Raw genomic sequence first — 19,848 nt, forward strand, 5'->3', positions numbered from 1 at the left:
TTTGATTTAAATTTATTTCTTTCTAAAGAAGTTCTTTTGTCAGTAATTTGATATTTTTTATCATGAAAACTTGTATTTCATTCAGTATTTATATTGAGTGTTGAGTATATTTGAATAGTTTAGGATAATCTTTATATAAATGCAAGTTATCCAAGCGTATATAATTTGTTCAACTCTTAACTTTCTGCTCGATAATATTTTTGTTAAGGCATCGATATAAAAATATATATACCATACGATCAAATATAATTATAAAGTGTTCTAAAGGCGCAACCCTAACAAAGTGATCTAGTTTTACGATTAGAATGCAGTCCGTCCCCCTGTTTTGTACTATATCTATATCTTTGTGTATTTGTATGGACTTGTGTGTGAATGAATGCGATGTTGTTCCATTTAAAGCCATAACTGTCTGGTGTCTTGTGTCAACACCATAAAAACTCCTAAATGCCATTAATTTCAATCAGAGCAGCGACCAATTTCGATTTCCAAGGCAAAAGCAAAACAGAAGACACAAGACACAATATAGAAGAGAGAAGAGATCGACTGAGAGACTGAGATCGAATGCGAATGCGAGGTGAGGCGAGTGGGGCAGATGCAAAGCCCAATCAAAATTTATGGTCGACAGCGTGTCCTATTGCACTAAATGAACATAAATATGTGTGCATATGAATACACTGAGAGAAAAGAAGGCTTGAATATAGAAGATCCATTGTGAAATGCGTAAATTTATAATATTGCATTTTAGGGGATCTATAAATGTAATTCTAAATAATTACAGAAAAATAGGAAAAGATGAAATAAAATAATTGAAAATTTAGTAATATAAAATAATAAAATAAAATACAAAATATAATATAATAACCGAAATAACATAAAATAAAATATACCATCAAATAAAATATTATGAAATTAAATAAAACAAAATAATATAACAAAAAAATAATTAAAATAAAAGCAACGGTCAATATGAAATATTAAATTTATAGAAACAATAAAATAAAATATAAATGACATAAAATAAATTCAAAATAAAAAAATTAAAAAGAATATAAAATTATATAACAGATAATAATAAAGAAATGAGATAAAAGAAACAAACAATTAAAATAAAAAACAAAACTAACTTTCAGACAATATGATATGCTAAAATTAAAGAAATAACACTGAATATATTATAGCTGAAAATAAAATAAAATAAAATAAAAGTAAAACCTCGAGACAATATGAAATATTAAATCTAAAGAAATAACACTTTTTAAATGGAATTTGTGTATTTATAAAAAGTGAGAAAATAAGTGAAGTTCTGTGTTTTATGTTGACACATTAAACTAAAATCCAGTTTAACGATTTAAAGTTGTCGCTTGTTTTTTAATGATCTCAACTACAAATTGTAAATGTATTTTTTTCGCTCAGTGTTTTTGCATTTGCTCAATGTGGCGTTGTGTTAAATGTTCCATTTCGAGATTGAACCGCAACCATTATTAGCCGAATGCAGTTGACCCATGGCAAATGGGTTCTGAGATTGAAGACTCCCTCTCCCTCTCTCCCACTCTTTCTCCACGTTAGCCCTCTCTCTCTCTCTCTCACTGTCTCTGTTTAGCGTAGTTTCGCTACGTTTCCTCTACAAAATTCGCATGCTTCATGCATGTGGCCGATAGCCTATTGAACTTTGAAAGTTCGTCAACGGGAACCATTCGCTTGGACTGAGCGTGTTAATCAGCCACACACTCACACACAGACATACACAGTCATACACTCGAGAGTGTTCATAGTTGCATGCAGCATCCAGATGGTAAGATGACTATGCCAGACATTTGACTTTTCGCACGTTCACTTGCCGAAGAATGAAGACCGAGAAAGAGAGATACGAACCATTGATAGAATTGCCGGAGAAGCGTGAGAGAAAATGGGAAAGAGTGTGTGTGAAAAAGATAGAGAAAGACAAGAGAGAGAGAGAGAGAGAGAGAGCGTGTTAGTAGATAGACAGACATTGAGATTGGTAAAGCTGGAGTTATCATCACATTGAACGTGTCTGTGTCTTAAGTCAAGTTTTCTTTATATACCCTATAAACCAGTGAAAGAGAGAGGGAGTTTTAAATGCTTGTCAAGTTTTCTTTATATACCCTATAAACCAGAGAAAGAGAGAGAGAGACAGTATTAAATCAGAGTTTTTATTTCCTTTTATACCCTATAAACCAGAGAAAGAAAGAGAGACGAAGAGTTTTAAATGCTCAGTTTTCCGTTTTAACGAGCATTTACTGTAGCCAAATCATTTCCACACCTATGCCTCATTTGCTGCTTTTTTATATTTTTTATGACGTCAGCCTTGAGTCTAAAAATAAAACAAATCGAATTGAAAGCTCGCGATGTTCACCCACAAAAGAGCAAAAAAAAAAAAAAATGAAAAAACCAAAATCCCAAGTAAACAATTTTAAAACATTTCTGTTATCGTCTGAAATGTTGACCCCAAAATTGTATTTTGAGAAAGTTTGCAAATGAAATAATGCTTTTGTTTTGGGAGGTTTCATTTGCTAAAGTTTTCTTCTTTGTTTTAGTTTCTTTAAGTATTATAAATGTTTGATTTATTGCAATCTTAAAATATAATTTCATTATAAAAGTTTATAAAAGTGTTTTATGTGCGTGTCGAAAGACTTCATTATAAATCACTGGGTATCTATGGATGAGCTTAAGTTTACTTTACGATGTTTGTGGCTCATTTTATGCTCGTAATTCATGTGCATTTTAGCCGATCGTCTGTGACTTTAAAGTGCACTTAAATGCTACCAATGCTTTCACACCAACAACAACAGCATCAACAACAACATCAACAACAACATCGAGAAGAGGAGCATTATTTAAATGCAGCGTTAAAATGTTTACAATTCAATAAACAGACGCTGATAAACAGAGAGCACAAAATGCGCATTGCGTGCGTGAACTGCCGAGACCTCCAAGACTTAAGATGCAGATGCAGATACGGCTACAACAGATACAGATACAATAGTATCTGAGTATCTCGAATCACTGGCCAGAATATACCCTGTAAAGTTACAACCAGTTACAACCTTTGATTCCAATGACGAACTGCGGTTTCACATTGAAATATCGCGATTATAACTTTCCTCAACTCCTTCGCTTCATTATGAGCTTTGTTAGAAATTAATCAGTTTTTTGTTATTATTTATATATTTGCTTCAAGGTTAATTTATATAAATAATGCTGGTTCACAACATTGTAAACACATTTAGCTGTAACAGATTTTTTAAATAATATTTTTCTTGCCTTAAAGAGAGCATTCTTCCGCAGTTTCTATGAAAACAAACCATTACGGTATTATTCTTAAAATATACTGAAATACCATGTGCTATATTTTGTATATATGTATATGCAATAGAAATGCATTCTGCCATATTTATGTATGTTTGATTCAAGTTTGAATCATATCATCTCGGTATAAAATATACTGAAAAAAAAACACTAAAATATACCAAGAGCTATATTTGCTTTCTACCCTATTTATATATGTTTCTTCCGTGGCTATAAATATTCTTCACACATTTAACATTAATTGATTTAAATAATTATTCTTAAAATATACTAAAATATACCATGAGCTATATTTGGTATATCGATAAGTAATAGAAATGCCTTCTACCCTAAATATTCTTCACACATTTAATATTAATTCATTTAAATAATTATTCTTAAAATATACTAAAATATACCATGAGCTATATTTGGTATATCGATGTATAATAGAAATGCATTCTACCCTATTTATATATGTTTGTTTAGTGGCTATAAATATTCTACGCACATTTAAATAATTATTCATAAAATATACTAAAATAAACCATGGTATATATTTGGTATATCGATGTATAATAGAAATGCATTCTACCCTATGGACAGCGAGTAGAAAAAAACAGAAACTATAACAAGAATTGTTCTCTCTAGGCTTTTGGGTTTGTCTTCTAATTAACACATACATACTATATGTGTTTGCTTGAGCTTAAGTCTCGGTTTGTTGAGTGATATTCCCCACTTGTGTGCGAGTTTGCTGCCCCCGCAGCAGGCGGCATTAAAGGCAACGACTAAATGCCTGAAAATTACCTGTGCTGGATGCTGCTAAAGACGACTGCGAAGTGAGCAAGAAGTAGTGAGGCGGCATCTTGTGGTTATTGTCTGTGTAACTAGTTGTGGTTATTGTCAATACTCGTAAGGCAAGCAAGCCATTGACCAATGTGGTTTGCCCTGAAGCAATTAATACCGATACAAATGTGTATCTGTATCTGTAGCTCCACAAGTATCTGCGCTGTGACATAGTTAATGCTCCGACTTCAATTGCGACTCCGATTACGACTCCGATTGCGATTGCTGGCGTGTGCTATTTACGGTCAAGTGTTTGGCACAAGGTTGGTCCGCTTCACCCAATTGGCCAAATAAGTCATGAAGCCCGTTAGAAGCCCGCTGAATTGCTGCTGCAGGTGGCTACCAGACAGTCAGGCAGTCAGACTCTCTGACCGATCATCAAACTGCTTCAGGTTTCCTTATAGAAGACGCAGCATCAGGTTGATCGTCTGCTCATTAGCCTGGCCTCGTTCACATTGCGGCGCCAAATCTGGGTTATGCTCGCCATGCATATAGGGTCGATCATCCACAATCCACAATCCACACGGATCACGAATCACAGATCCGTTTTCTCTGAGAAGTGCTTTTAACAGTGATTTGCTTTTCACAGTTAAGTTGCAGTCAATTGTAAATATTGAAAAGTGAAACTTTAATAGCATTTAACACTTGGAATTAAACTCTTTTCAAATGTATTTCCAAAGGGAAACAAGTACTTAGTTTTAATAAAAGAAAAACAGTGTGGTATTAATCTTTAAATACTAAATATACCAAGTACTAAATATACCTAAAAATATGAAAATATACCATTTGGTAAATATACCATTTTAATTAAAAGCAAAACAGTGCGGAATTATTCTTAAAATACGAAATATACTAAAGATTAAATATTCCACACAAATACTGAAAATATTATAAACACCACATTCGAAATAACAATAAAATTTCAAAATAAATAAATAAATAACATTCACTTGATATATTCAGCTATTTCTCTTTTGTTTGAAAGTGTTATTTGACATTCAAATTCAAACATAACTTTTTGCAATTCATATTTCATGTATATTTTTTGTTTTAAATTAAAATTCACTTTATATATTCAGTTATTTCTCTGTTTTCAATTATTTCAATTATTGTCTAAATAGATTGAAAGTGTTATTTTGACATTAAAATTCAAACAGAACTTTTTGCAGTCCATAAAATGTTAATGATACTTTGGCAAACAGAATTTAAAATGCTTTCAATAGACGGAGTTGATTTGGCAATCAATTTTGAAGTGGGTCAGTTATGCGAGTGGCATACAAAAACGTTTTGATCACTTGAGGAACTGCACAAATTTCCTATCCGCCTGCCCGTCTGTCCGTCCGTCCGTCTGTCCGTCCGTCTGCCCATTAACCTCATTCTCCACGTTGGGCTGTCTGTCCTATAAATGGATGCCCGGTTCCAGCTGCTGGCAAATGATCAATCGATCTCTTCGGTCGGTCGTTTGTCTTTGTTGTGGTTATGAAATTGCAAACAGCAGCAGCAGCAGCCGAAGTCGCAGTCGCAGTTGTTGTAGACAATGAAATGTAATTGATTTCAAATATTTACTGTACTTTTCTATACACTTTGGCATTTGGCTGGCTGGCAACTAAAACCTCCCCAGTCTCTCTCTCTCTTCGCTTTATTTAATTGCCGCTTGATTGCGGAGTCGAGTGGCGGCGATAAAGATAAAGATCGCTTGGGATCAGGCTTAGACGATCAGATGTGGGCAGGAGAGAGTATTTAATGTTGTTGCTACTTCTACGACTCGACCGCATATCCTGTCTACGGAAGTGTCAATGTGTAAAAAAGGTGTTGGAAAAACACACACACACACACACACACAAATATCTTTCTTTTTTTGAGTAAATGACTCAATGAATGGTCGAAAGAAACAATAAAGCCCACGGGGCACGTTGCATGTGGCACGGTGAGCGCCGGCGCAGCGCATCGTCACGTGTGAACAGTTAGTTTTTGTTTCCCAGACCCGACTCGAAGTTAGAGGCGCACTCACACACACACACACACACACACACACACACACACACACACACACACACACACACACACACACACACACATGTTTAGCGCCCCGAAAAACGCCCTCGACAGCAGGGATAAACCCACTGTGCCTCATTCCACAAATAAGCGAAGGCAAACACTATGGACCCTCGAGTAATGACTTTGCGATTTCATTGCTACACAATAATACCCCTTTTACAGTGCGTGCTAAAAGTCTAGCTAGATAAACAGCAGATGCTGTTTGATAAGCAGATTGCGTGACATTTGTGTATTGCCACATCTTCGTATCTATCTAAAGACAAAGCGATATCTTAACGTTACGTTATTCCACTTACAATCTACTGAAAATTTTAAGAATTTATGCTACTGATGAATTATGGCTTTAGATAACTAAAAAATGTAAATATTTAATGAACTACTAAACTATAACTTGCACTTAAATATGCAATGTATTTATTACTAATTGTTTAATTTGATGAAATGAAAAGTTTGCTACGTAATGAGATTACACTGACAAAAAAAACTCGAAAATTAGTAATCTTTAATCTTAATGTTGATTGTTGTTGAAGTGGGAAAACAAATCTTGATTTCAAGAAAATTTCGTATAAGACCAAGCTTTTATTAATATGAGAAAAAATCGTATATAGTTCATTAAAGAGCACAAATCTTTCTATTAGACTAAAAACTAATTAATTAGAGAAAAAACAAATCGTTTTTATTTGAGTTGCAAATATAAGATTAAGAAATATGAATTTATAAGCAAATTTTAATTCAACAATTTATTATCTTAAATCTACTATTTTGGATCTTACTTTAAGAACATGACATATATGTATATAATTATAAGATTGTTCCAACCTTTTTTATTGCATTTTTTTCTTTTTATTGTAACACTAAGAATAAACTAAGTTAAGTTCATAAATTTGACAGTTTCTCTTTAAATGAAATTTTCTATACAATTCCCATCGAGTGTCTCCAATCAATTTCCTAAGTACTTCCTTTGAATTTATAGTGTTCTATAAAAGATATTGCATTTCTCGAGTCCTTAGAGATCAACAGATGGTGACTTTATTTTTAAATTTCTTCATCATTTCTCTCACTCTCTCACTTTCTCTGTATTTATCTCACTTTTAAGTCAATTTCGATTGACAGCTGGTTTGACTGTGGTGTGAGCATACATTTCGTACCCACTGTGCACGTGGTTTTCATTCACAGTTGCATTTGCATGACAAGCAGACGAAATGCCTGACTGACTGACTGACTGTTTGGCTGACTGAGGGCAAAGAGTCAGGCAGGCAGGAAGCATGCGCAGCTTCACACACGCACACACATGCACCCACATAACAACACACACACACACACACATAGAGAGAGACCCGTGCTATCCTGCGAAACGGATGTTGTGCATGTGTTGCGCACAGTCAAAGGTACAAACAGCGAGAGGAAAGACACAGAAAGAGAGATAGAAAGAGAGAGAGAGACGACAACAACAACTTGGTTTATTTTTAACATAATTTTTATTGCGGCTGCTGCACGCGACGCACAACAACAACAACAACAACTTCGATTTGGAATTCAATGCGCGATGCGGCAAAAAGAAAAAAAAAAGGTACGAGGAGCGTATTGAGAAGTCGTTGTCTTCTGTTTTCGGTCTTCGGTCTCCTTTTGCCCAATTCCAGTTAAATTGCTTTTCCTTATGGCTTCGCCTTAAATACTTTTCCCCCTCACCCCACAAAAAGAATTCTTCAATTTGAAATGCATTGCGGGTTTCGCTTTTCACTTGCGACGGCCTTGCTGAGCATTTTTTTCATTCGTGTTGCTTTTTGTTTTTTTTTTTTTTGTGTGCTGGCCATTTGTTAATGTAATTGAGACATTGCCCAAAACGTACAATTGAAACAATTTTCCAATTTCCAATTTTCACGGCGCGCCAGACACGCGCATCTTTCCATCTCTCTCACACCTCTCTTACTGTCTCCTTCTCTAGCTGTCTCTAGTTTTTTGTTATTTGGCGCCTTTCATGATGTTCCGCTATTCATCACGTTGCTTTATTCTAATCAATGCTCGGTGCACATTACAGGGTATCTAACAGCATTTATTAGATAAGAAACTAACTATTTGCTATCTCTGAATATTTTCATCTAACTTCGAAAACAGTTGAAGATGAGTTTAAACATAAATTCTAAAAACACTTAGAGCTAAGTTCGTTTTGCAAAGTTTTTCATATATATATATATATATATATATGCATTCCACACTTTTTATCAATAATATTTTATCACTGCTTAGAAATTAGTTTCGTATTAGTCCTTTTTTTAATTCCGAAAATCACAAATTTGTAAAAATTTCTTTTGTAATTATCCCAAAAATGTTTTTTGGACTTTTCACTTTGTAGATATTGTATTTTCATAAGGTTTTAAATATTTGTTTCAATATTTATTTTTGTATTTTATAATATTTTCGATTATTACACTTATTACACATTTTTATTTTAAATATGTATTTCAATATTTATTTTGTATTTCATAATATTTTCGATAAGAATATTGCAGAATATTTATTTTGCAATTATCCCAAATATGTTTTTTTTTGCATTTTTTTGGTTAGTAGATTTTTTGTTTTGATATTATATTTTAAATATTCGTTTCAATACTTATTTTTGTATTTAATAATATTTTCGATTTTATCTATTATTAGGTAAAAATCAGTTTAGATCGGAGCTTTTTTACCTACTTACATTACAGGGTATTTTGAATGCATTCACTATGAAATGGAGCTCAAGTTTGTTTTTCTCTTCTTTTGTTTATGTTTCGTGTGTTGCCCATTTTTAATTGAAGCGCATTGATTTTGATTGCTTGTTGTGCATTCAGCTCTATAATGCTCATTGTGCGTGAGCGTGTGTGTGTGTGTGAGTCTGTGTTCTTGTTGTTGTGTCTCTGGTTCAGTGCACACACACACACATACACACAAACACATACACAACTGACGCGTGCTGCTTTATTTGAAAATTACGCCAGCCTCAGGCGATCTTGTGGCCCCCTAGACGATCTCATTGAAAGTGTTTAACGAGTGCCGAGAATTAAACGAACTGCAATTTTTAGCAACAATTTTGTGCGCTTGTTTAACAAACTATTTAAATATTCTCAGAGCAGTTTGTTGTTAAACGAATCTGAGTAAATCAACAAGATCAGTTTGAGAATGTGTGAACAAAGCTTGTTATTTCTATTCCAACAAAACTGTTTCATTTTTCCTTCAATATAGTATTTTGAATATATTTATTTTCTTAAAAGTTATTTACAACTCATTTCGCAACTGTAAAAATAGGTTTTTAAAAGCAGCCAATATTCCAGATGGTCTTTTGTAATACTTTTTGGGGGAATTATTCATAAATTTTGTGTATTCAGTTCGCTGCTGTGTGTTATTGATCACATATTAACGGAATGCCAAAATGATTTGCATGATTAATAAATCAATTGAATCAACTTTCTTTGCAAGTCAAGTGACGCATGCTTTGTTTTTATTTTTTGACACGATAAATTGTCGAATATATATGTATATATAGAGTACGATCTATAGAATATATAGATTATATAGAAAGAGATCTGTCTCGCTCTCTCGCCTCATCTCGATGATATGCAAATGAGTTTCGAAATCTGCTTGAGGCATGCAATTGTATTTGTGCTTGTTTCGATCTCAAATTTGAAGGAAAGAGAGTGAGAGAGTGAGGAAAAGATGATGGAACTGGGAAGGGAGAAGAGAAGTAGTTGAATGGGTGTTGCTTTGGGGTGGGGGAACCTGTTGCGTTCTCTCTGCTGCTGCTGCTCTGTGTATTTACAAATTGCTATTAATTATATTCGGCGAGAATGATCAAATGGTGATTCAATGGTTTGCCATGATGTCAGCAATAGATCGAAGAGCAAACGAGAGCGACAGAGAGGGAATTATAGAACGAGAGAGAGAAAGAGAGAGAGAGAGAGAGAGATAAAACAGATACTTGCGTGATAAGAGCTTGTTTTTGTATAATAATTAACCAACAATTTGTTGAGGCTAGCATTGAAAATTTGAACTGGTTTTCCTTACAGTTTGTATTACTTAACAAGCTGCCAAAGCGAGAAACATGAAAAAGGGTTTTCAACTCTGAAATTTGGCTAATTTCAAAAAAGTTTACACAGTTGTTGAGCAAAGTTGTAAATATACTTCAGATGATATCATTCAGAGAGGGGAATAAAAGAAACATTTTAAATGTCAATTCTTTTGGACAACACTGTATTAAATATGGAGATGAATATTCACAAAGTATTACAAATACTTTGAAATGAAATGTAGTGGAATCAAAAATTAATTATTTTAGAAATACTTTACTATGTTATTTGTCAGTTGGAATAGTTATTCATTATATTAATATTATTATTATATATGAATGGTTTTTATAAATAATTAGTAGAGCTTTTTTCAATGAAAGCAAAATCGTATGAATGCCACAAAACCACAAAATACTCAACTATACCAAAATCTTTACTTCGTATATTAAAAACTATACTTTGAATATAAACTTTTATCAATTAAAGCAAGACTTAAGTTATTATTATGTCTTTTCGAGAGTATGTAAGATTGATCTATTAAATTCTAGTTACATTTTTGAAGCAGAAATTGAGATCTTTTATATTATATGGAGAGGCCAACTGAAGCGTAGTAAAAGGTGCCTTGAAATATTGTTGATTGTTTTGAAGGGTTTAATAATATACAAATCTTCTTTCGAAATTAAGTGTTACCTTTAAAATATACCACAAAATATGAAAATAAACCAAACGTTATATACTAAGTATTACGTTTGGTTTATTTTCATATTTTGTGGTATATTTTAAAGTAAATATCTAAAATGTTATTATGTCAATCTGAGAGAATGAAAATTGTTCTACTCAATTTGAGTTACATTTCTGAACTGATTGATTATTTTGAAGGGTTTAATAATATACAAATCTTCTTTCGAAATTAAGTGTTACCTTTAAAATATACCACAAATAATACTTAGTATATTTGTACATAAATTTAAACACTTAAAGCAAATACCTAAGATGTTATTATGTCATTCTGAGAGAATGAAAATTGTTCCACTCACTTTGAGTTACATTTCTAAAGTGGAAATTGAGCTCTTTAATATTATATTATGGAGAGGCCAGCTGAAGCGTAGCAAAAGGTGCCTTGAATTATAGTTTATTGTTTTCAAGGGCTTAATTCAATTTTGAAAAGTGAAGAGTGATCCTTTTACGACTCTGTGGCTTCTTAATATATGCTGGCAGCAGACATGAAGGTGGTTGCCATGGACAATAGAAGCACCGTCGACTATCCAGAGGGGGAGAGAAGGAGAGGAGGAGGGAGAAAGATCTGCCCGTAAGTTGTGAGTACCGAATACCGAAGACCGAGTACCGAATACCGAATAGTAGTACATCATGGCACGCACATTGACAGCTGTCATTAGCATTCATTGCGGAAGCGCGGCAAAAACTCATTGAAGGGCCGCTGCCTGGACGGAGACTGCGATAGAGGTTGAGACTGTGACTGAGACTGGGGTGCAGTAAATGGGCCTTCATTAAAATTGAAAATAATAAAACTCAACTCTCTCTAAATAAATATACGACGCGAGTTGAGTTGAGTTGAGTTGGCAACGGCAAATCAAACACTTGAGAGTTGATTAAAAACGGCCCTCGGCAAAAAGGGTCTGCCCCCGATGCTTGCCACACACTGCCGCATGCCGCATGCTGCATGCCACATAGCCCACATGCAACAATTTGACGTTTGACTAAAGCGCAGAAAGCATAAGAGAGCGTGAAAAGAGATGAGCCAAAATCCGCACAGATGCGTGCAACAAGCATCAAAACGCTTGGGCACAAAAGTATTCAATTTCTAAGCGCACATGAATGAATGAATGAATGAAAGAATGATGTTGCACTCAATCAAAGTGAATGCGGAGTGAATAAAGTCTTGTTAATGGGCATCGAATGGGTCAGCATTTAGTGACTTGGGTTACAAAAGCATTTAGCAATCGATTGTTGTATTTTCAACTAAGGTTTAGAAAACTTTACTTAAAGAGGTTGAGGTAGAAAGGAAGAATATATTGATATTATATTTTAATATTTTTGCTATGAAGCTGTATTTCTATGCTTACAAATTTGCTACTATTTTATCTCCATTTTTCACTTTACTTATATTTGCATAACTTAGTATTAAAATGTTTAAGAATACTGAATTTCCTTCACATATTTCTGTTTGCAACAGCATCTAGATATATTCTAAAGTGTCCTTAACTATTGAGACAGTCAGAATAAATTGATTACTGCAATTAATTTAAATAAACTATTGTTTCACTGAACATTTAAACAATTCAGTATATTTTTTATACTAAATCTAATATTTTTTATGTTATATTTTCTATTTTTCATGATTACTTCAATTAACTAAAATAGAATATTGTTGAATTTAACATTTAAACAATTCAGTATATTTTAAATACTAAATCTAATATTTTTTATGTTATATTTTCTATATTTCATGATTACGACAATTAACTAAAATACAATATTGTTAAATTTAACATTTAAGCAATTCAGTATATTTTTAATACTAAATCTAATATTTTTTATGTTATATTTTCTATATTTCATGATTACGACAATTAACTAAAATACAATATTGTTAAATTTAACATTTAAGCAATTCAGTATATTTTTAATACTAAATCTAATATTTTTTATGTTATATTTTCTATATTTCATGATTACTGCCATTAACTAAAATAGAATATTGTTGAATTTAACATTTAAACAATTCAGTATATTTTAAATACTAAATCTAATATTTTTTATGTTATATTTTCTATATTTATAAAATAGAATATTGTTGAATTTAACAATTAAACAATTCAGTATATATTATACATTTGTTTAATGTTGTATTTACTTCATTTGTTTTATGTTTGTCATAATAATTCTGCTTTTGAAACTTCATAAAATACTCAAATTTCAAAATGAAGGATTTGCATTACGAGCTGCATATATTTAGCACATAATTATGTTATTTCAATTTAGTATTTCATTCAATTCTTTAATTCTACATTTTTAATTTCGAGTATTTTGTTGACACACAATTGTAGAAATACTCTTGTTTTATTTGGTATTTCATTTGCTTTCTATGCTTTACATATAGTAGTTATATCAATCATATATTTTTATCGACATTCGGACATGTATCTAATGCATTTCTTCATTTGTATCTTTGCAGCTTGATTGTGGGTGCACCCAAGTACGATACATCGACGTATCAGGAGAATGTGAAGGAGGCTGGCGCCGTCTTCAAGTGCACGATGCAGGACGATGATTGTCAGCTGGTCGCATTCGATTCGAAAGGTGCGTATTTACTTTTGTTTCGTAATGACTGCGAACTAAGAGAATGTTGAAGAAGAAGAACGGGGAGGAGGGAAGGGAGGGGAAACTGGCGCCAGTTTAGGGCGAGTTCTCAATGAACTTTTGCGCTTCAGTCGACGGCGGCTTTCGCTTTTGGCGCCAGTGACAACAGCAGCGTAAAATGCAATTAGTTATTTATGGCTCACACGCATGCGCAGCGATTTTGTTTTTAGTATGCAAAATGCGAAAATGCAAAATAGCATTAAGGAAACAGAGTGCGAAAAATAAAGAGATGCAGTGAGGAAGGGAGAGGGGAAGGGGAGTTGTTGTGCTTGGCTGCCGTTTATGAGTATTATTTTTATTATTTTTAGACGTAGTGTTGCATATTGCTGTTGCATTTCTTTGGCATCGCAACTTCCTTAAGCGCAAACGGAAATGATAAACAGGCGGCCTCGAAAATAAACAGACGCCCATTTTCAAGGTTCACCCGTCTGGCACCTTCATTAACAAACTCTTCTCGCGTCGCCTTGCCACCAACTTTTTCCATCCTTTACTTCCTCTCTCTTTCTCTTTAATATGCTGCCTCCCGCTCACTCTCCTTTGTACACTTCCTCTTTCGCTCCTCCTCTCGACAATTTGCTGCAACGGATGCGCAAATAAAAATTATTCGCTTTGTCGACAATGACGATGACGATGACGATGATGTTGATGGCGTTGCAGAGTGCAGAGAGTGCTGTGGCATGCTACATTCTGCGCTGTGGCGTGTGCTGTGCTCCACTGCATTTCCACTTACAATGCCAGAGACTGTGATACCCAGCAAAAAGTTGTGCAACAAACTTAGCTTGCATTATGTGACTTCACTTGAATTGATTTCTTCTGCATTTCTAGAAATTATTCTATATTTCCATCTATGAAAAATTAAAATATAGTTAGGTAAAGCTAATCCTTACTTTTTCTAAAAAAAATTTAATATTCTTCAATTTTAATTTCGATAGAGACAATATATTCTCGAATACTTTCAATTTTGTTACCATTTCAATAAAGTTCTATTATAATAAATTCTGTAATACTCTTAAAAATAGTTTTCACGATAGAAGAAAGTTTTTGAAATTATTGTATATTTCGATCTTTGAAAAATGAAAACATTTTTATCAATCATTATTCTTATATTTTTAATACATTTTTAAATACTCTTCAGAGAAAAGTTATTCTAATAAATTTTCTAATATGCTTCAAATTTCCATATAGAATAGTTATTATAATATTTTCTCCAATACTTTAAATATACTTTTCCTTTGATTTTCCATATAGGAAAGTAAACTTTTTATCTATTCACAATTGTGTTGCCCAACTCTCTCTTAGCATATTATCGTAATATTCTCAGAGTTTCATGAATATTATTGCTACAATATAATAGTTGACCATTAGATGAGCTCGTTCTTCTCTCAAACTATATGAATGCTTGAAAGATTATTCAATTCAGCTTTTGACTTTTTCATTACACTCCCTAAAAATAGTTGTATACTATCCATAATTCCATTTCTTTGCCATGCTAGTCATAAAATTCTCCCTTTCTTTATGCTATGCTAGTGACTTTTTTCATTCTTCATTTAAAATTGCATTTTACAAGCTTTAATCTTGCTGCTTTGCTCAGCTCGAGTTGAAGCTGTAAATTTGATATTCTGAATATTTCAAGAGCCAGCATTTAAAGGGTATCTAGTAAGTCGAACAACGATCAACGATTATTGTGTAGGGCGCCTTTTTTGCATATGGTTGACTGGCTTGTAACCTGCATCTGAACCAGTCATAAATATGCAATTTCATTTTGTGGCTGCTGCTGTTGTTGCTGTTGCTGTTGCTGTGACTGGCGGCTGAGGCTGCCAACACCTCAAAAACTCAAATTGCTGACGCGTGCCGAATGCGGGGTTAGCTGGGGCGAAAGAGGCAGGACAATGATGATGATGATGGTGATGACGACGATGGTGATGGGGGCAAGCCCAAAGTGAGATGCATAAATTGTGATCGGGGTTCTAAGTGTTCGCTTAGTAATATTACCTTTTAAGCCTTCTCTTTCTCTTATCAACAATCAAATGTTTCTATCGTATGCTTGCTAAAAACACCACACTAAAATCTTACAACATATATCACACACAAAAAGGAGTCAACAGGTGCTTCATTCAGCTCGCAGGTTGGTTCATCAATCAAGAAAAGATACACTAATCGTTGTGCTAGAATTAGTCAAGCGTATATGCAAATGATCTCAGCACTGATTCATCGCAAATGTATTGATTACTCATGCGCATTTTTATATATGAGTGTATTCATCTATTCATTCACATTCACATTCACAAATGCACAACTTGAACTCTCACCCACAAGCAACAAAAAAAAAATAAACATCATTCATTCATGAATTCGCTTGAATTCAGTCTTTAATCATTTTGCAGATTTGCAACTCATTCAATCGCAAGATATCTTTTGCAAGTTCTCGGGAATTATTTATCAATCTGGAGAAGTTTAGTAACTTTTTCTCGGTATTATATTTGCTACAAATCATTTCAATTTGATATTATCTTTATTACATCTCAAATGGTTTCATAATTGTTGGCAAATTAAGCATTATTTTTATTTTTAAAATGTGATAAAATTTAAGCAGCAATCGTTGTTTAATTATTGCTGTCAGTCAGCTTTCAATCAATGTCAATCAAAGTATTCAATTAGTGTTTCGTCTGCTTTGCAAATTGTTTTCGCATTTAAAAACCTATTCATAAATTTTCATCTCTAAGTACTCTTCAGTTATTGCAATTCGTTTCATAATATTTTTCTCATATTCATCATATCTCATTAAAAACTCATTTCATCATCCCTTAATCTTACGCGACATTCAATCAAATGCTGTAAGCACTTCAATCAACACCTCACCCTGTACATAGGCAAGTCCACTTATAGCACAGCACTACCCCTAGCATATATATAGCTGTATATGGCATATATAGTCCCGTCATAAATCATTGCCAAACATGAACGGAAGTGGCCATTATGCCATTATTTGCCCAAGTGCCTTGTTTCTCGACCAACTTAATTAGTTTGCTTTTTATTATTTTTCACATATTATTTTCTTCGCTCTTCGCTTCGTTTGTGGTTTTTTCTTAGACCCCTCTCTTGGTTTTGACCTCTCCTCCACTTTAGAATAACATATTAATTTCAGCAAAATTTTCATTTCCGTCCAATTTCGTGTTCGTTACTTTGCGTGCAACATTTCGTTTATATGTGTGCTTCTCTTATTTTTTGTCTTCTGTCGTTTGATAAATGTCATTTGAATTTCTTATACTAATTGCTATGCTTTCCTCTTCCCATAGGCAACAATCGCAATAACAAACACGAAATCATCGATCGCAAGTCGTATCAATGGCTTGGCGCAACAGTTGCTACAGGCAGACACAGTGATTTGGTTGTGGTAAGTATTCCAATTATAACTAGCTTTCAAAATGTAGCTTTAATGATACAAAATACTACTACTACTGTTATAGATATAATAATAGTTGAGCTGGTTTCAAAAAGTCCATCATTATATTCATAACATTACTTTTATTGAAGAGTTTAAGTAAAACTCAGAGCTTAGATCAGGTTTTGTTTTACATTTCTTTAAAAATCTTAGAAGTTAGTCAGAAACAATATTGTTGGGCATATTTTGGTATTTTGTAAATGTGGTAATAATTCAATATACCAAATGTACATTTCAGTATATTCAATATTTGTTTGGTATATAAATTTGGTATATTTGAACGACAATACAGATATATGGCAATAAAAATCTGCTGCTTTGACTGCGAAATCGGTATATTTTTAATATAGAAGTATATCAATATACTAAATATACATAAATATATATAGAGTATTTTTCGATATATTGTTTTGATATATTTTAGAAATAATAATGATATATGACAAGAAAAATCTACTGCTTTGGTTGAGAATTCAGTAAATTTTGAGTGTAGGAATATATTATTATACGAAATATAAACTTTAGTATATTAGTATTTTTTCGGTACATAAAAAGCTACTGATTTGGCCGAGAACTTGGTATATTTTTCATGTAGTAATATATCAATATACCAAATATACATTTCGGTATATTATTTTGATATATTTTCACAATACACACTGAAAATATTTTTTTGTGATATTGTTCTACTTTTTACATAATTGACCCAGTTTATAGCTCTAATATATACTATACCTATAACAAGCCAGCGGGCAGACAAATTAACACATCAATAACTGCTTAGATAAATCGCTATAGCTTTAGTTCAACACCTACAAGAATTATTTAAAATACCTCAAGATAAGATGTGCCCGCTTTAAGCATGCTAAGTAATACGCTCTCTCTTTCCCTCACTCTGTCTATCTCTATCTATCTGTAGTTAGTCTAGTTTGTTGTGGCGTGTCGTTTAGCTTTGAACTAGTTGCGCAGCATACATTGTTAGGAAATTACGACCACAAAGGCAAAAGCCGCAGAATATCCAATTGAATGGTTACTTTATCGCTGTCCATGTTAATGTGATACCATAATGAGACTCTCGCTTTCAACGACCGCCCAGTCAGCTGACCCACTGACTGACTGACTGACTGCACCTCCTTTACCTACAGTTTTGTCCAGGCTGATTGTTTGATTTTTAATGCGCATTCGATGGCATCATCGAAGAACGCAACGATAGCAGCGCTCGTTAAATGACATCGTCTGAGGTTCTCTTTCGCGCTCCCCTGGGATTGAAAGTGCAAGCAGCCAGACAACAGATTGGGAGAGCTGTGTGGGGCAACTGTGAAATGAGAGATGGGAAATGGGGAAATGGAGCTCACAATACCAAACAGGTGGGCGATGGCGCATAAAAGCTGAAACTGAAAATGAAACTTGGAAAAGAAACACAAATCCGAAATGACATTTTGTTTTTTTTTTTTTATGACAATGTCGTACGCAAGTTTTAGTCTTTTTTCTTCTTCTACTGCTCGGTTTTTTTTCTTATTTTTTGTGTCAGCTGCGGTGGGTGTGCAATGCCGTTACATGTGTCTGTGCATGTCGAGCTACACGTTGATACCCTGTAATGGAATATAACAAGAAACAGTTGTTATGAATTTAATGCTTTTTAATATACGAACTCTTTAGACAATTTTAGTAAACCTCTCAAAAAATGCAATTCTAATGTTAAAGCTTTACAACTTGTTTTAAATGTATATTATAATTTTTCTTAAATATTCTGAAAATTTTAACACTATATCAACACTCTAGCTAGTTTTTCTAAAGCTCTTAAAAAATGCAATTCGGTCGCTAAAGTTTTACAACTTGGCTTACTTAAAGATAACAAATTTAAATAAATATTCTGAAAATTTCAGCAGCTTCCATAGCAAAGAATATAAGTTTTAATGGTTCATAGTTAATTTGCAGCTCTTTCAGGTTTCTAGGGTATTTGGTAGTCACACTTGTTGCTCTCACGCAGTGTTCAGCTGTGTTTTGTTGCTGTCTTAGGTTGATTTGTTGTTTGGTGCTGGGCGACAGTGAAATATTCTGAATGCGTTTTGATTTTGTTGTCATCTTTTGTGGTCGCATTAAACGTGGTCGTTTCTTTCGATTGCGTCAAGTAAACCACACACACACACACACATCGAGTGTATGTGTGTGTGCTCTGTTTAAGGTGCGCCACAGTCGCAACTTTGGTTAATTGCGTTGGCGTCGTTGGCCAAGCCAAAAGCCACAAACCATCCACCCACAGAGAGCGAAAGAGAGAGCGAGAGAGAGAGTGAGAGGAGCATTTGATTTTCACTTTAGTTCTCAATTAACTTTGATTTGGCCCATTTGATTTGGCAAAAGCACATAGCAAAACCGTTAACATTGATGGCCTAAACAACAACAGCAACGTCCTTTTGTTGTTACCTTCCTTCATTTCTACTTTTTTTTTTTGTTGCTTTGTTGCTTTGTTGACCATCGATGTCCAGGTCACTTCCGCCACGTGCGGCACCCACTGCTGACCTGATCCGCTTCGCTCCGTTCCACTCTGGTCTAGTCTCTTCTCGCTTGGCCTTCAAATGCCCATTAAGAGGCCATCGATTTATGTGTGCACCAAGTGCGCCCAATTGCCGACTCGAACTCGAACTACATCATCCACAGCTAACAATGGCAACACAACCTGAGCAGTTTTCACAATTATGAAATGGTAGTTAAAGCTACACATGCTTATGCTTGTGCTGATATAAAATATGATATGATAGGATCTATTTTGTTACG

At 33.7% G+C, this 19,848-nt stretch overlaps 1 protein-coding gene across 5 annotated transcripts in view; it reads left to right on the forward strand.

Moving 5' to 3' along the window:
• LOC117568070 (integrin alpha-PS2) overlaps positions 1-19,848 on the forward strand; it is a 43,856-nt gene that overhangs the window by 6,141 nt on the left and 17,867 nt on the right. For 3 of the 5 annotated variants that reach the window (XM_052008612.1, XM_052008608.1, XM_052008614.1), the window contains exons 3-4: positions 13,447-13,571; positions 16,928-17,025. In XM_052008612.1, the coding sequence (XP_051864572.1) occupies positions 13,447-13,571; positions 16,928-17,025 (223 nt within the window). Of the gene's footprint in view, positions 1-13,446; positions 13,572-16,927; positions 17,026-19,848 lie in introns of those variants that run through there. The other 2 variants (XM_052008615.1, XM_052008616.1) reach the window with 1 other exon arrangement.

This window comes from Drosophila albomicans, chromosome X, assembly GCF_009650485.2.
Source record: "Drosophila albomicans strain 15112-1751.03 chromosome X, ASM965048v2, whole genome shotgun sequence".
In the NCBI taxonomy this organism is placed as follows: domain Eukaryota; kingdom Metazoa; phylum Arthropoda; class Insecta; order Diptera; family Drosophilidae; genus Drosophila; species Drosophila albomicans.